We start from the raw sequence: 17,806 nt of genomic DNA, 5'->3' as shown, positions 1-17,806 counted from the left end.
CTCTCCCACCCTCTATCCCTCCACCCTTCGGCCCACCCCCTCTCCCACCCTCTATCCCTCCACCCTTCGGCCCACCCCCTCTCCCACCCTCTATCCCTCCACCCTTCGGCCCACCCCCTCTCCCACCCTCTATCCCTCCACCCTTCGGCCCACCCCCTCTCCCACCCTCTATCCCTCCACCCTTCGGCCCACCCCCTCTCCCACCCTCTATCCCTCCATCTCTCCCACCCTCTATCCCTCCACCCTTCGGCCCACCCCCTCTCCCACCCTCTATCCCTCCACTCTTCGGCCCACCCCCTCTCCCACCCTCTATCCCTCCACCCTTCGGCCCACCCTCTCTCCCACCCTCTATCCCTCCACCCTTCGGCCCACCCTCTCTCCCACCCTCTATCCCTCCACCCTTCGGCCCACCCCCTCTCCCACCCTCTATCCCTCCACCCTTCGGACCACCCTCTCTCCCACCCTCTATCCAAGGGGCCAGTGAGGCTATTCAATGTTGAAGCTCTGGGCCCTAGTGGTAGGAGGAGGGACTAGAGGCGGACCCGTGGATTCATGACCGGGAAACCCCGTGGTACTTCCGGCAGTCTTCCGGGTGCTTCAAAACGCCACTGAGCAACTTCCACTGACATGAATAGCTGGGGGGGGGCGGAGCTTCGCACCAGTTCAGTCTCTATCCTTTTATATACTCTATGCCTCTATCCCTCCATCTCTCCTTCTCCTCTTTTAGCACCTTGTTCGCCGCTTTCTCTCTATGCCTTTTTCTCTCCTTGTCATCAGCCAGTATGTACTGTACATACTGTACTCCTCTGGAACTTAAATACAACTTCATATACTACTGTTCCTTTTCATTCCTCCGCAAGCACGCACGCACGCACGCACGCGCACGCGCACACACACACACACACACACACACACACACACACACACACACACACACACACACACACACACACACACACACACACACACACACACACACACACACACACACACACACAGAAAGAGAGAGACACACACAGAGAGAAAGAGAGAGAGAGACGAGAGCATGTTAGAATAGTCTTGCAGTAGCCAGAGACTGTTAGATATCCAACATCTGGGACACAACTATTGAAAAGTGGTTAAAAGTGACACCCACTAAGACAGAAAAAGTGTGACATATAGACCTCTAACTTCTACAGCCCAGCCAATCAGAGGCTTACCTGGCAAGACCTGGACCTGCCGACTTGTGGTTCAGACCCTCCATCACTGGGATTGATGACTTACAGAGTGTCGCAGTCCCGCCACCTTTCGGAATGACGAGCGACCCAGAAGAGAATACATTTTCCCCACAGAAAGTATTTATTTAAAGACCTTTAAGCCTCGGACCAAGCCAACTCGGCTCCTGACAAATCATGACAATAAACAGTGTCGTACCCTGCCCTTTTTTTCGTCTTTCTAATTATTTGTTCAGCCCAAAAAAGTTTGTTTATTTGTCATCATTTGTCAGGAGCCGAGTTGGCTTTGTCCGAGGCTTAAAGGTCTCTAAATAAATACTTTCTTGGACAAATGAATGGGATACACGTTTACCTCTAGACCCGAAAGAAGAATTTGAGTTTGAATTTGTTTTCAACTGTTTTCAACACATGAAAATGTGTTGAAATGTGTTGTGGAAATCTTTAGAAAATCCTTTATAAATATAATAATTAATGACAAAATGTAGGAAACTAATACTAAATAAAGACATACAGTATACACTCGAAAATGGATCCGTAACCCACAAATGGGTCCTGAGTCCCGACCCACTGTTGCCCCTGGGTAAGTCGTGCAGTAAGTACTGGGAGCTGGTGGTACACCTACCGCCTGCTGCACCCAAGCCATGCTACTCATACGCTGAGTATGGCAGAAGCAGCTAGTTGCACAGATTACCAAACCTTTTTTGTTTTCTTATCAAATCAAAACACATTGCCAAAGTGACAAAAAAGAAGTAGCATCAACAATACAATCGAATATAATCAATACATCAATAACAATCAGGTACAATCAATTATAATAAGACACTGAGACAGTAGGTGATCAAATCGAAAGTTTAAATTAAGCTCAGCTGTGAAAGTTATTCGCTCTATTGTTCTTTGGCTCAGGGGTATAGTGGCCGCTTGGGAACCGCAAGGTTTCCAGTTCGATCCAGGGCTCCCCCAGAGTTAGTGTCGAAGTGTCCTTGAGCAAGACTTTGAACCCCTAATTGCTCCCGATGTGCAGGTTGGTGCCATGCAGGGTTTCCTCCGCCATCGGTGTATGAATGGGTGAATGTAACGCACAATCTATGTACCGCACTTTGGATGAAGGCGCTATATATAAATACAGCATTTATTTAAATGCAGCATTTATTCTTTCTCTTTCTGGCTCTGGATCTCAACAAAGAGATGAGCGGGAGAGAGAGAGAGAGAGAGAGAGAGAGAGAGAGAGAAAGAGAGCAAGAGAGAGCAAGAGAGAGAGAGAGAGTGTGTGAGAGACAGAGAGGGGGGGTCAGCTACAGTGCAAGATTGAACGCAATGTTTTTTTTGTTTTGTTTTTTATTAAAACAGATTTTAGTATACGAGTGAGTCAATGAGTGAGTTTCTACATCTAAAGTTCCCTTCCACTGGGCCAAGCAAAGAGGTCTGCTTCTTCTCCCATTGCATGCACTGGGGTTAGTAGCATAGAGTTGTAAAGGGTAGAGCAGGCCTATTGCATGCACTGGGGTTAGTAGCATAGAGTTGTAAAGGGTAGAGCAGTCCCATTGCATGCACTGGGGTTAGTAGCATAGAGTTGTAAAGGGTAGAGCAGTCCCATTGCATGCACTGGGGTTAGTAGCATAGAGTTGTAAAGGGTAGAGCAGTCCCATTGCATGCACTGGGGTTAGTAGCATAGAGTTGTAAAGGGTAGAGCAGTCCCATTGCATGCACTGGGGTTAGTAGCATAGAGTTGTAAAGGGTAGAGCAGTCCCATTGCATGCACTGGGGTTAATAGCATAGAGTTGTAAAGGGTAGAGCAGTCCCATTGCATGCACTGGGGTTAGTAGCATAGAGTTGTAAAGGGTAGAGCAGTCCCATTGCATGCACTGGGGTTAGTTGCATAGAGTTGTAAAGGGTAGAGCAGTGGTTCCCATTGCATGCACTGGGGTTAGTAGCATAGAGTTATGGCACGCTACGAGCTTGTAGGTCTGCTATTTTTGAAAAATCGAAGAACGACTGACATAGAAACATAGCTTTTTCAGAAAACTGTCAGGATGTAGAAGACATTTTTAGAATCTGATCTCAGGTCAAAATGGGTTAATATCAATGTAATATTGTCATCATTTTAATGCTAGTGTTTTGCCAATTACAATGTAGGCACTTCATCCAGAGCGATTTACAGTAAAGCAAGGGGCAACACAAGGTAATATGTGGGTGACCCACTTTTCCATACCCTCGCGGCCCACCAGTGGTCCCCAGCCCCACAGGCTGGGACCACTTGGTAGTGGTGGGCCGTCACCCTTGAACAGGAAGTTCTCTGATGTAACACTCTGATGATTTGTGCTATAGAGAAGCATGCCGCACGCCCGCACAGCACGCACACATCGCCTTAACGCTGATAGACATCACGAACTGCAACAGAGTATTCGGAATGCTACACGTATACCACTAGGTTGAGCTAGTACTGGGCAATATAATATGCAGTAGTAAGTAGTTATTCACAACATCTTTGTGCCAAGGACCAATTGATATATATTTAGCCGTGGATCCCCATCTGAAAATGCTTGTTGCCAGGGTCCCCCAGAAGAGAAGATTATGTTAAAAGTACAATATATTTCGAAACATTTTCAAAAACGTAAAAAAAATTAGTAGATGTACAAGCTTGTTGTGAGCTATTTTTAAATAGCCATAAGGTAACATATTTTGCTGGGGACCCCCTGGAGCCCCTCCAAGGACCCCTGGGGGACCAGGACCCCACTTTGAGAACCACTGAGATAATGTATATTGATTTGAGATAATTGTGATGTAAGATGGATAGATACACTTACTGTATAGTCTGGGATTTTGGATATGTTACGGTATATCATGACGTGGTTGTCGGTTTCCTGGTTCTAAACCCCAAACACCTTGCAACCAAACGGTTGCGAGTAGACGCATGTATAGTTGCAAGCATCCACAGCTCCTTTGAATTGAATCACTTGTGTCAACATGCGCCGCCACGTTGTGCCGACATGCAACAGGACGTATCACACAGCTGCGACGAACGCTAAAACCGTTTTGTTGCGTCTCTCGCCCCATTGGTGTGGTGGAGAGATGGAGAGCTATGTTGGAGAGGACAGAGGATGGATATGAAGGACGTGGCATTCAGCGCTGTATGGAAGAGGTTGAGAAGGAGTGTGATATGATGGTGTGTGTGTACACTACTCATTGTGACCCTTCTCCCTGCTTCACCAACGGCATCATGGGTATTTATACACAGGCGTGGGCTGCACAGCCTCCTTATATAAGGCACGCACGCACACACACACGCACGCACACACACACACAGGAGGTGCCCGAGATGAACATCTTTAGTTTGGATTATTGACTCTTTGAGCCCCCCCTCCCCCGCCCGCCCCATCCCCCGCCCTGCACCTTCTCTCTTTCATCTCTTCCTGTGTTGTTGTCGTCGATGGTGCGCCTAGCGTTCTGTGTGTTGCGAAGTGTCTCGGGCAGTTTTCTGTGTGGCCGCGTAGGGACGGCAGTAGTGGGAAAAAAAGTAAGCGGGGACATTCTCTTGAGTGTACAGGGTTTGATGAGGGCCGGGCCTTAATTTCCGGGCCTGTTGAGAATTCTAGTTTTCCCCGGCTGCCAGGTGCGGCTGCACTAATAACGGGCCCGTCTAGAGTTTGAATGAACAGGTATAAGTATCAACATATGGAATGTCAGAACAGGTTCTTACATATATCCATATAAGGTAATCTAAGGGTTTGAGGTCAGATGTAGAGTTGCTGGCCAATATTGATGACATCAGGGATCTCCATATATGGGCTTAACTGCGACAGCAGGTCGCATTTACTATATATCCATCCCTGATGATGTCACGTGATGTCACGATGACCTGGGCACCATATATGGGGCCTGATGTCACGTGATGTCATGATGACCTGGGCACCTGGGGGCTTGCCTGGGGTAACATGGGGGCTAATGTCACGTGATGTCACGATGACCTGTGGGCTTGCCTGGGGTGACCAACCAACCAACCCACCCACAGGAAAAAAACATTATTGGCATCAAAATGAATGTAAAGAACCAAAGTAAAAAAGTACTCATTGTGCAGAATGTCCCGTTTCTAGTTTTCAAATGTATAAAAATCTTTTGAAAATAGCAGATCTACAAGCTCACTTACTTAGCTTGTTGATCGGCTATTTTCAAATGGCCGAAATGTATATAGGGTATAAATGTATGTTTGACAATAATCAAAATCTACAAACTAAAGTTTTAAAATAAATGTAGTGGAGTAAAAGTACAATATTTGGATCCGAGCGTGCGTCCGTAGTGACGTGTGTCATTGCAGCTACAGTTGTAGCTTTGTCGCTTTGCATCTGGAAGTTGAACCCAGCTCTGCTTCTATTTGTAGCTTCATAGCTTTGTAGCAGCTACAAACGTCGGGTGTAGCTTTGTATCTTCATGTCGCTGGCTTCCATTGACAATGAATGGTAGACTGTATCTTTGCATCTGCCCGTGTGAACGCAGCACGGTCTGCTCGCTGCTCCAGGCTGTGTGCCGGCGGGTATGGATGGTGGACAAGAGAACACACTAGTTCAGACCAAATATTGAAGACGTGACGAAAAGGCTTCAGAGCCTTGCAGAGAAAACATAGCAGTCTTGAATCACCCCAATATTAGTATATGGATATATGTCAGAACCTGTTCTGTTGATCCTTCCCCATCCATCCTTCCTCTTCGATGTCTCCCTTTTGACTGATACCTGTCCATTCAAACTCTAGATGGGCCTGCCCCAAAGTTATTTGTGCAGCCGCGCACGGCAGCCGGCGAAAACAAGAGTTCTCAACACGCCTGAAAATGTAGGCGCGGCCCTACCTGTGCCCTCATCAAACCCTGTACACTCTAGACACTGCCACCGCTGCCACCCTTAGATCTCCATAAATGGAGCTGACCTCAACATTCCATATGTTGATCTGACCTCATCAAACCCTGTACACTCAAGACATGCTCCATATATGGCCAGTGCACGCGGTGAGTTGCAACTTGCAACCACTTGCAAGAATCCCCAAATTGTGGAGCAATTCATACCTCTGCAACTTCTCTCTGCAACATGTTGCAACGGTTTTGTTGCATTGTGAATCATTGGTGTCACCGCGTGCACTGGGCAGTGGCAGGTTCTCCAATGTGGTTTATATACGTTTCCTATAATCATGAAAAATTCAACAATTAGGTGTGTGTGTGTGTGTGTGTGTGTGTGTGTGTGTGTGTGTGTGTGTGTGTGTGTGTGTGTGTGTGTGTGTGTGTGTGTGTGTGTGTGTGTGTGTGTGTGTGTGTGTGTGTGTGTGTGTGTGTGTGTGTGTGTGTGGCGCGTGCGGATAGATACAGAACAAGGTCATGGTATCTAATAGTGTCTAAATCTGGGCCATCATTGTAAGCACACACACACACAGACACTCCGTTATCCCGGTTCTCCATAAATCTGGCGCTCCTGCGTCTTTCTTGAGTACATCCACATATGATATGATATGATATGATATGAACTTTATTTGTATAGCGCTTTTCAAAACATAGTTCCAAAGTGCTGCACAGAGCGAGATTAAAACAGCAAGAAACACACAATAACAAAATGATAATGGCACACAAAACAAGGATGTATGTACAATTGGCTATTAAATAGTTAAAAAACACTCAGTATAAAGGTGGGTTTTCAGGCGTGACTTAAATAACGGGACGGATGGTGCTACCCTAATGTGCACTGGCAGTGCGTTCCACAGTCTGGGTGCCCGAGCGGCAAAAGCCCGTCACCCCGGGTAACTAGATTAGTGCGAGGGACAGCCAGAAGGGCCTTATCCGAGGATCTGAGGGTGCGCCCGGGTTCAGGGAGGGATAGCATATCACGGATGTAAATAGGGGCTAGCCCATTTAGGGCTTTGAACGTGATTAGTAGGATCTTGAAGTCACATCTAGCGCTCACCGTCAGCCAGTGCAGATCTGCTAGTATTGGTGTTATATGGTCCCGTTTCTTTGTATTTGTCAGTAGTCGAGCAGCAGAGTTTTGTATTAATTGTAAACGGGATGTGATTTTCTTCGGAAGGCCAGAGTAGATGGAATTGCAATAGTCAAGACGAGATGATATGAGAGCGTGAATAACAGTTTCGAGATCCGGGGCTGAGAGGAATGGCTTGATTTTGGATATGTTCCTTAACTGGAAGTAACATATGACCGGCCATGACCCCGAAACAGGCATCGTGGGGTGATTAACTGTTCAGGAGAGCTTAGAAACCTGCTTTCTTTCCCCCATTTTTTGTCTAAATTGATGATAAAGCCATATTATCTCATAGAACGTTAAATACTTCTTATTCAGGACCTCCCATGGCGCCGAATGGCGTTTTTAACGTGTTATTTAGCATTCTATTTAATGATAAACATGTAATGTTGGCTTACCGCATATTAACCTCTCGGTCGATTTGCCCTCTCTCAGCGTGGCTTTCGCCCTGGCGTGGCTTGGCTGTATACTTGTTGTACGTGTAAGTACGGAGATACGGGGATCCCTGATGTCATCAGAAGCTGCTGATGTTCGTACATACATTAATACCATGCTCCTCGATCAATGGTAAAAGTTATCAATGGAATATTGGCTCTGAACATAAACGCTCATAAGAATCTCTGATCAAACATAACTGAGAGGTCTATTAGTACAGTATATCTCTCAGTCTCTGCCCGTCTCTCTATTTATCTCTCTCCCCCTCCCCACTGCACAACTTTATTGACAGACGATATGGAGAGACACATTGTGTGATGGGGGTATGGATTGGCCGAGAGGCATTACATAATGATGTCATGTGACTGCCAGAGTCGTACGGGAGTCTCTCAAATAATAATGTTCTGGTTGGTTGTGTGTGTGTGTGTGTGTGTGTGTGTGTGTGTGTGTGTGTGTGTGTGTGTGTGTGTGTGTGTGTGTGCGTGTGCGTGTGCGTGTGCGTGTGCGTTCGCACGCACGCACGCACATGTGTTTGTGTTAGTTCTATTTTTGTCTGGCTTCAATGGAAATTGTATAAATGTAGTTCCTTCATAGGCTAAAAATATACTGCAGACACACGATTAGCCTGCATTCTGTTGAATTCGTCACAGCAAAAGAGTTGGTGTATTGATTAAGTATATTAAGTACAGTCTGGGTATGTTTGAGTACTGTATATTACGTTGAAGTTAACTGGTTGTGTGTGTGTGTGTGTGTGTGTGTGTGTGTGTGTGTGTGTGTGTGTGTGTGTGTGTGTGTGTGTGTGTGTGTGTGTGTGTGTGTGTGTGTGTGTGTGTGTGTGTGTGTGTGTGTGTGTGTGTGTGTGTGTGTGTGTGTGTGTGTGTGTGTGTGTGTGTGTGTGTGTGTGTGCGTGCGTGTTCCTATTATAGCCTAGCCCCATAAAGACTGATGCATCAGAACAACCAACGTCATTTCGGTTTGGGAGGGTTCCCCGAACTGGAAAATAAATAAATAATAATAATAATAAATACAAAAACTGCCCACACCACTACACTACAGTTAGTCAGCACTACTGGGACAGATGGTTCAATTAATACATGGACATTGCTATCATGACCGCCAATTTCTGACAATGGAGGTTTCTCCAGAACGGTCACTATAGACATAGATATTTCAGAGGTCTCCTGTGGTAGATGGCTCATGTCTCTCCCAAACTACCACAGTCTTCACTGACTTCACTGCTGACAGAATGAGCTTCAACACAATCCATGCAAATACATTACAATAGAAACACAGAACAGGTGCCAGCGTTTCTATTGTAAAAAAAAACCAAAACGTAAAATTACGTTCTGGCACAGGGGTTTATAGTGCTTAAGCTGGGCTGAGTGAATGTGGAAAACGATGCTGAACACAATGACCAACGTCTGACCAATCCCAGTAGCCAGACAAACCTCTGAATGACTCTGGCATACATACAGTATGCGCATGCATAAAGTGAGTGGCAAATCTAGTGGCAAAGTGAGTTTAACGTTGTTTAACCCATTTTGACCTGAGATCAGATTCGATTTTTCAAGCGACCTACAAGCTATGAGCTTGTAGATCTGCTATTTTTCAATAGCTAAAGCATAACACAATGCTAACACCAAAAGGGGTTCCCGCCCAAAATGGGTTAATGCAATGAGATAGGACTTTTCTCTCTGTCAAGGCCAGAAAGTCGTTTTTTGCCACTCAGTAGGCGTTCCTGCATAACCTCCGGGTGTGATTGATTGGTTGATTGATTGATTGATTGATTGATTGAACATTGTATTAACAGTTTGCAGAATGGGTACAGTTCAAGGAAAGTACAGGTCAATACCAAATCTGCTAAGAGGATAAAACCAGAAAAAGCACTAAGACTTGTTTACATAAGGGTCCTCCATTTTCAATTCATCAAAACATTTAAAGACATACAATTTTTCAAATATACAAAAATATGCAAAAAAAGAAATCATCATACTGTATACACGGTTAGAACAAAAGGAGAACGTGTAGTCGTGTACAGTATAGGGTTAGGGTTAGCTAAATAAAGAAGGCGGAGCTTGGCTCAGTGGTCCAGGCACCTTGGCTGGTAATCCAGTCTGGCAGTGTGCCGCGGGTTCGACTCCCGATCCCGACGGCCTTTACTGCATGTCTTCCCCCCCATCTCTCTCCCCATTTCCTGTCATCCGACTATCTGTCCCTCCATAAAATAAATAAAATAAAGGCGAAAGCAAAAAAAAAAACATTAAAAAAAAAAAGAAGGCGGGGCTTTTACTTTTTACAGGGTCCAGTTTCGAATTGCAGCCGCCCATACTGTAAGTGGTTTTGAAGGATAGATAGAATACTTTATTGGCAGTTTAAGAAAATTACAGAAAATTACATCGATGAGTGTTCATTTTTTTCCATTTTCAGCTTTCTTTCGTTTCGATTTTAGCAATTTTTGACAGGGGGGCTGGAGCTTTCGAACAAGTGGCTAAATATGTATTATTATTTTACAAAATTGTACGCCGATTCTTTTTATTATTATTTACTATAGTCCTACTAGACCCCAGGAAATTACATCTGGCCACAAAAGATCACAGGATCTATGAATGTGAAGGGAGAGGTGACAAACTGACATATTGAGCCTACGACACACAGTATGGCAGCCCCCAAGTAGTCAGTTGTTCGTTCAGACTGATTGATTGATTGATTGATGAATTTATTGACCCATTTTGACCTGAGATCAGATTCTAAAAATGTCTTCTACATCCTGAAAAAGCTATGTTTCTATGTCAGTGGTTCTTTGATTTTTCAAAAATAGCAGACTTACAAGCTCGTAGCGCGCCACTCGGTGGCGCGCTATGAGCTTGTAGATCTGCTATTTTTCAATAGCTAAAGCATAGCATAATGCTAACACCAAAAGGGGTTCCCGCCCAAAATGGGTTAACAGATTGGAGAATTACAGTAGCCTACATTTCAAGCACAAAACAATACTGCTAACTGTGGACGACACCATAAAGCATTACACTTACACACGGAAAACAACTACTGTGGCCAGATGTAATTTCCTGGGGTCTAGTAGTACTACAGTAAATAATAATAAAGAAATCGCCGTAAACATTCATGAATAAATACATATTTAGCCACTTGTTCGAATGCCCCCGCCCCCTCAAAACTCATCTTTTACTTCCTCTAATAACAACCTAAAACATGAACATCCTGTTGCAGCCTGTCTCTGGCTGCTGTTAACACAGCTCTCACCTCCACTGTAATGTATAGGTGGACTGAACTGTGTGTGTGTGTGTGTGTGTGTGTGTGTGTGTGTGTGTGTGTGTGTGTGTGTGTGTGTGTGTGTGTGTGTGTGTGTGTGTGTGTGTGTGTGTGTGTGTGTGTGTGTGTGTGTGTGTGTGTGTGTGTGTGTGTGTGTGTGTGTGTGTGTGTGTGTGTGTGTGTGTAACGTTATAGCAGGGTTAGGACTTTAGGCCTGGTGCGTTGGTGAAGCCACAGTGATGTAATAGAGTGTGGGACAGAGAGAGAGATACTAAGATGAAGACATTAGACAGATGTTGGGTTCTTCGCTTGCTTATGATCCATGATGACTATTTCTATGTATCTGATGTATTACCATGTGTAGTTCTAAGTCGCTCTGGACTAAGAGCGTTAAAATTAACCACATATACATAAGCCTGCACATACAGTACTACTCAGTAAAGGCACTTACAATTATATTTAACATATACAATAAAGTTGACTGTTGTCTGTCAGGTGTGTGTGCATGTGCCTGTGTGCGTGTGCGAGTGCGTGCACAATATCCATGGATATTTAATGTGTGTGTGTGATTAATAATAGAGATAGAGGCAGGCTGCCAGTTGTACCAGGGTCAGATAGAGACAGAAATACTGGGGACACATGAGGACAGACATTATACCTGGAGGACATGCTGTATAATATCACATCTGGAGGACATACTGTATAATATCACACCTGGAGGACATACTGTATAATATCACATCTGGAGGACATACTGTATATCACACCTGGAGGACATGCTGTACTGCATCACTAATGAGTTCTCCCAGCGGCAGTATGTAGAGAGAGAACAATAGAGGACCAAGGATTGAGCCCTGTGGAATACCGGAGTTAATATTGTGTGTGTCCGATACAAAGTCGGCTAGGCCGACAAAATAGCTTCTTCCTGAAAAGTAAGAGGAAAACCAGGATAAGGTCGTGCCTGAGAGGCCTATCAAGTGCTGTATTAATATTGAGTGATCAATTGTATCAAAAGCGGCCGTTAAGTCCAGGAGTAGTAGAACGGACACATGTTTCTTGTCGGCGGACACCCTGAGATCATTGATTACTTTTACAAGTGTCGTTTCAGTGCTGTGCCCTTTTCTGAAACCGGATTGAAATGTATTATGTATAGTTTTTCTATTACTGAAATTGGTCTGTAATTTCCCAACACAGAGAGATCAAGGTTATTTTTCTTAAGTAGTGGCTTAACTACAGCCGTCTTCAGTGAGTCAGGAAAGATGCCTGATTGTAAGGAGCTGTTTACGATTTGCAGGATTTCACCTCTTTGAGGAAGGGGGTGGGAATACCGTCCAATGAACATGTGGATGAGGACATCCGCATTATGGTCTTGCGGAGTTCCTCTTCCTCGACTGTATGGAAAGACGCCAGACTTCCCCTAGGGTGAACAATATTTTTAAGCGAGGCACCATTTGCTGTGTTTGCAGCAGCTGCATTTATGATGCCATCTCGAATGTTACTGATTTTGGCATCAAAAAAGGATGCAAACTCGTTGCACTTAGCAGTAGAGGCGGGAAATGATTGCTTGTAGGACTGGGGAGGGCTAAGTACACGTTCAATAGTGGAAAATAGTACTTTTGCATTTTTCTTGTTCTTAACAATGATTGCCGAGAAATATGCCTGCCTAGCCAAGCGCAGGGCTCTATTGTAGGCATCTGTTGAGATCTTAAGAGTCTCTAGATTGATCATGTTTTTATCTTTTATCTCTTCACACTGCTCTGCGGCAGTGTGTCTTCAGTGAGCGTGTTTGCTCATTTATCCAAGGTGTTATTCTGGAGTTGCATTTCTTTTTAGTTTTTTAACGGAGCCACTATATTAAGAGCAGATTCTACTTTGAAATTAAATTGTTGGACCATATCATTCACTGAGTGGAGTGACTAGTGAGGGGGGAGCAGATGTGAGATGACGGGAAAAGGAAGTGGATAGAAGAGTTGAGACGAAGAACCATTTAAGTCCATAATAATGATCCATATAATTTATAAATTCAGAATAGATTTTAAGGTTCTTGCTTTTATTTGTTTTTAAAAACCCTTCACGGCCTGATCGGTCTGATCTCTCAGATATAATTGAGCCCTGTCTATGTCCCACCCAGGGCTCTAAGGTCTGCAGACAAGCTGCTCGGGCGGCGGTGGCTCAGGGGTAGAGTGGCTGGATGGCAACCGCAAGGTTGCCAGTTCGAACCCGGGCTCCCCCAGAGTTAGTGTGGAAGTGTCCTTGAGCAAGACACTGAACCCCTAATTGCTCCTGATGTGCTGGTTGGTGGTTTCTGCCGCCATCGGTGTATGAATGTGTGTGTGAATGGGTGAATGTAATGCACAATCTATGTAAAGCGCCTTGGATAAAGGCGCTATATATAAATGCACCACTTACCATTTACCAAGGTGATGCTAGTCGAGCCTGCGACTAACGAGAGGAGCAGAGCCGAGGTGACCGTGCTTTAACCCATTTTGGGTTGGAACCCCTTTTGGTGTTTTTTTAAATGTTTTTTTTTTTGTGGCTTTCGCCTTTATTTTATTTTTATTTTTTTTAAATATTTTTTATGGAGGGACAGACAGTTGGCTGACAGGAAATGGGGAGAGAGATGGGGGGAAGACATGCAGTAAAGGCCGGCGGGATCGGGAGTCGAACCCGCGGCACACTGCCAGACTGGATTACCAGCCAAGGTGCCTGGACCACTGAGCCATGGCCCAGGCCCCCTTTTTGTGTTTTAAGCATTATCTTATACTTTAGCTATTGAAAAATAGCAGATCTACAAGCTCATAGCGCGGCACCGAGTGCCGTGCTACGAGCTCGTAGGTCTGCTATTTTTGAAAAATCGTGAAAATGTAGTGCAAATCTTTGAATATATATTCTTTCAGAGCCAACGTTTGCTTCTGGGGGAGTCCCTGGAACAACATATTGTCAGATGAGGGTCGGCGGCCAATTACATATAATTTTTGGGGTTCCTTGACATGAAAATGTTTGAGCACCACTGACATAGAAACATGGGTTTTTCTGAAAAGTGTCAGGATTTAGAAGACATTTGTAGAATCGTCCTCATGTCGAAATGGGTTAAGGCATATTCATACTCCAGTTTTAGGTGATAAGGTGACCACCCAAAACTACTACATGACGTCACGCCACAGCGACTTACCACTCACTCAAACACATCTCTCCGTTTTGCTGTCAAAAATAAAACATAAAAAACCCTGCCCAAAGACTTTTAGGCAGGGGTCAGTCAGTACATCATGGACTTCTTCTTCTCAACCGTTGAGGAAAGGATGGATGGATGAAGTGATGGTACAGTAAGGTGGATGGATAGACGAATGGACAGGTGTGGTCCTGAAAGGAGATGATGGTTGTATAGATGAATAGATAACACACTCTTACAGTACAGCAAATACACTGACTGTCACATATCTGTGCGTGCGTGCGTGCGTGCGTGCGTGCGTGCGTGCGTGCGTGCGTGCGTGCGTGCGTGCGTGCGTGCGTGCGTGCGTGCGTGCGAGCAAGCGCGACCTGGGTCTTGGCAGTAGTGATTTTTTTGAAAGAGCAGTTACCTTGAAGCAATATGTGCAAACAACTGTATCTGTCGATCCCTCACTCTGTATTTTCATGCTGTGATATCATTGAGGTGAGTGGGTGGTGTGTGTGTGTGACTGTGTGTGTGACTGTGTGTGTGTGTGTGTGTGTGTGTGTGTGTGTGTGTGTGTGTGTGTGTGTGTGTGTGTGTGTGTGTGTGTGTGTGTGTGTGTGTGTGTGTGTGTGTGTGTGTGTGTGTGTGTGTGTGTGTGTGTGTGTCTCTGTCTGTGTGTGTGGGGGTGTGTGTGGGTGGTTTGAGCAAAGAGAGGATATTGCGTGGGAATGAAGTACCATTGAGGTGCACATTATTTCCTGTGTGCATGCATACAGTATGTATGTATGTGTGTGAGGGAGAATTATAACGCTTTTGATCAGTGTATTGTAGGTATGAATTCACCTGCAGACCCAGGTTGCAGAAACATTGCCTTTGCGTTACATCATGTGCTGTGACATTTTACTGTGTGTGTGTGTGCGCACGCGTGCGTACTGTGACATTTTACTGTGTGTGTGCAGTCACAATGATATGAATCGTGATATTATCACGGCACTAGTATATTGTTACACCCCTAGTCGATGCTGCGTCTTGTTACAGTATCTTATTAATTCAACCAATAGTAAACTGATATGATGCAGGGAACAAATTAGATTCAGCTGGGGAGTAAAAAGGCTGTGGCAGTGTTGGGAAAGTTATTTAAGTTATTTATTTGTGTGTGTGTGTGTGTGTGTGTGTGTGTGTGTGTGTGTGTGTGTGCGTGTGTGCGTGTGTGTGCGCGTGTGCATGCGTGCGTGGACAGGGTATGCATAAAGAGAGTGGCTAATCGAGTGGCAAGTGAGTTTAATGACGTTTAACGTTGTTTAACACAAGCGCGACCTTGCCCTTCAGGGCGAGGTCGCTTCTCGCCTGCAGGGCGTCTTACTGGTATTATATAGCCTAGTGTTGTGGTGGTAATATCACCATATCTTATAGACTGTTGGTAACATTATTAGACAAACATTTGTTTTGTGCACACTACATTGATTAGTTGCCTTGACATGCACCCCAGAGACTTACTATTTACATACTGCGTGCGTGCGTGCGTGCGTGCGTGCGTGCGTGCGTGCGTGCGTGCGTGCGTGCGTGCCTGTGCACACATGTTATTTTTAGCTCTCTCTGTTCTTCTTGCCCGTCAGTGAAGCTGACACTGATGGAAGTGGAGATAAGATAAGGGGGCTCCCTGCGTGTTGCTGGTTGCACATGTTCCTCTGCGGCTCGCCATTAACACCCTGGAAACGGCAACAGATTCACCAAAATGTCTAGTTGGAACTGCAACAATTCACAGTCTTCCAACTATAGAGACACGAAATGGGGGTATACTTAAGCAATATTACACTCGAGTGTGTGGTTTAACGTGATTATTGCCACGACAGTGATGCGGTCAGGAACGAGACGTAGTCGAGTTCTGCAAGCATCACTGAAGTGGCGATAATCACGTTAAACCACACACTCGAATGTAATATTGCAATTATACAACAGTTACCCTTTAAAACTAAGAAAATCGCTGAACAAAACATATTTTTTTAATGACAGATGTAGTCACTACGACCACAAATGTCCCAAGAAACTAGCTAGCCTAGCCACCGAGTTTGCTCTGGGAAAACAGAGCAGCTGAATTCTTTGTTTTGATTAGGTGTGGAGTGGTGCTCGTTTGATCCACGGCTAGAAGGCTGTTTCAACCAATCAGATTGCTTCCTCGAAACGACCTGTGGTATAATTATATTTTGCGGACCATGAATTGTGGTTGGTCCAAGCAGCACGTATAGGCCCAGTACCCAAGCATTCAATCAATAAGTCATCAGTCGCTCATCCTACAAGAAGCCAATCAGTTGGTCAGTCATCGTGCCGATTGGTCAGTAAGTCAGTCATGCATTACTGTACTAATCAGTCATGGGGGAGACCTTGTATGTCCAAAACTGTTATTTTCAGCATTCAAAAATTCCCAAAGAGCAAAAAATAGCAGATCTACAAGCTCAAAACGCCGCATTTCGAGCTTGTAGATCTGCTACTATCGATACCTTTGTGTGACGCTGTATAGTAGGAAGTATCAAGTAGAGCATAAATACACAAAACAAAGTATGGAAGGTCGGACGTTTCTGCCCGACAGCAACGATATAAACTACATGGACCAGTGGTCCACTTGGCAGAGGAACTGTGTGCCTGGCATTTACCTTTTACCCAACGTTTAGCCTGAGAATCACTGAATTTAATGATTTAAATTTGAACTAATTATCTTCTCTCTCTCTCTCTCTCTCTCTCTGCTCCTTTCTCACTCTTAATTTCTTCTATTCACATCCATTCCATCCATTTTCACATCTCCGTTCTTTTCCTCTCTCTATTGCAATCTTGCTCTCGTGTCTCTTCTCCCACCCTACCTTTCTCTCTCTACTGTCCATTACACTCTCTATAAACACTCTGGCAGAGGAACTGTGCATGTGTGCCTGCATTTACCTTTTACCGGGCGTTTAGCCTGAGAATCACTGAATTTAATGATTTCAATTTGAACTAATTATCTTCTCTCTCTCTCTCTCTCTCTCTCTCTCTCTCTCCCTCCAGTGTGTTGTTTTGTGGTTCACAAGCGTTGCCATGAGTTCGTCACGTTTTGCTGTCCGGGGGCTGATGTGGGGCCTGCCTCAGATGTAAGTATATATATACGTGTATATATAACATTTCATAATTGTGTGAATGTTTCAAAATAGACATAACTGTGAAGAGAGAGAACATGAGCTACAGTATACGGTATGAGCTCAATCCTCTCCATTCTAGGCGAACATTCAACCAAAAATGGCAGATCTGTAAGAATTCACAAGTTACACACATGCATAACACATGCATATTTGCAATTTGATGTCCGTCAAAGTATACAGGGTTACAATGTGCGAGTGTGCATGCAGTTCAGAACATTTTCAGTTAAACGAAACCTATTACAAATTTAATTCACAATCGCAGTCCAGGGTTATCCCGTCCCACGTATTCACTAATATGCCATCTTAAACAGAGAGACACAGTTTCTCTCAATGTTGGGGTCCGGGGGAATCCCAGGGGTCCTGGACGGGGTTACAGGGTAGATTGATAGTTAGGAATTCCCTCCCCAACCCCTCCTTGTCCAATAGGCACGTTAGCAGATAGGAGACAGGGCAAACTGTCTGGACAATGAAAGGATTTCTCCATATAAGTAATCCATCATTTCAGTAGCAAGAGCATCAAAATGTCTTCTTAGGTCACATTCCCACCTAATACTTCGGTA

At 44.8% G+C, this 17,806-nt stretch overlaps 1 protein-coding gene across 1 annotated transcript in view; it reads left to right on the top strand.

Moving 5' to 3' along the window:
* Positions 1-17,806, top strand: part of prkcbb (protein kinase C, beta b) — a 164,076-nt gene that overhangs the window by 55,773 nt on the left and 90,497 nt on the right. The window contains exon 4 of the mRNA XM_079521676.1: positions 17,116-17,198. Within this exon, the coding sequence (XP_079377802.1) occupies positions 17,116-17,198 (83 nt within the window). The remainder of the gene's footprint in view (positions 1-17,115; positions 17,199-17,806) is intronic.

Source organism: Electrona antarctica, assembly GCF_951216825.1.
Source record: "Electrona antarctica genome assembly, chromosome: 14".
Classification (NCBI taxonomy): domain Eukaryota; kingdom Metazoa; phylum Chordata; class Actinopteri; order Myctophiformes; family Myctophidae; genus Electrona; species Electrona antarctica.
The sequence above is the reverse complement of the archived record's forward strand: the minus strand, read 5'-3'. Positions and strand labels throughout refer to the sequence as shown.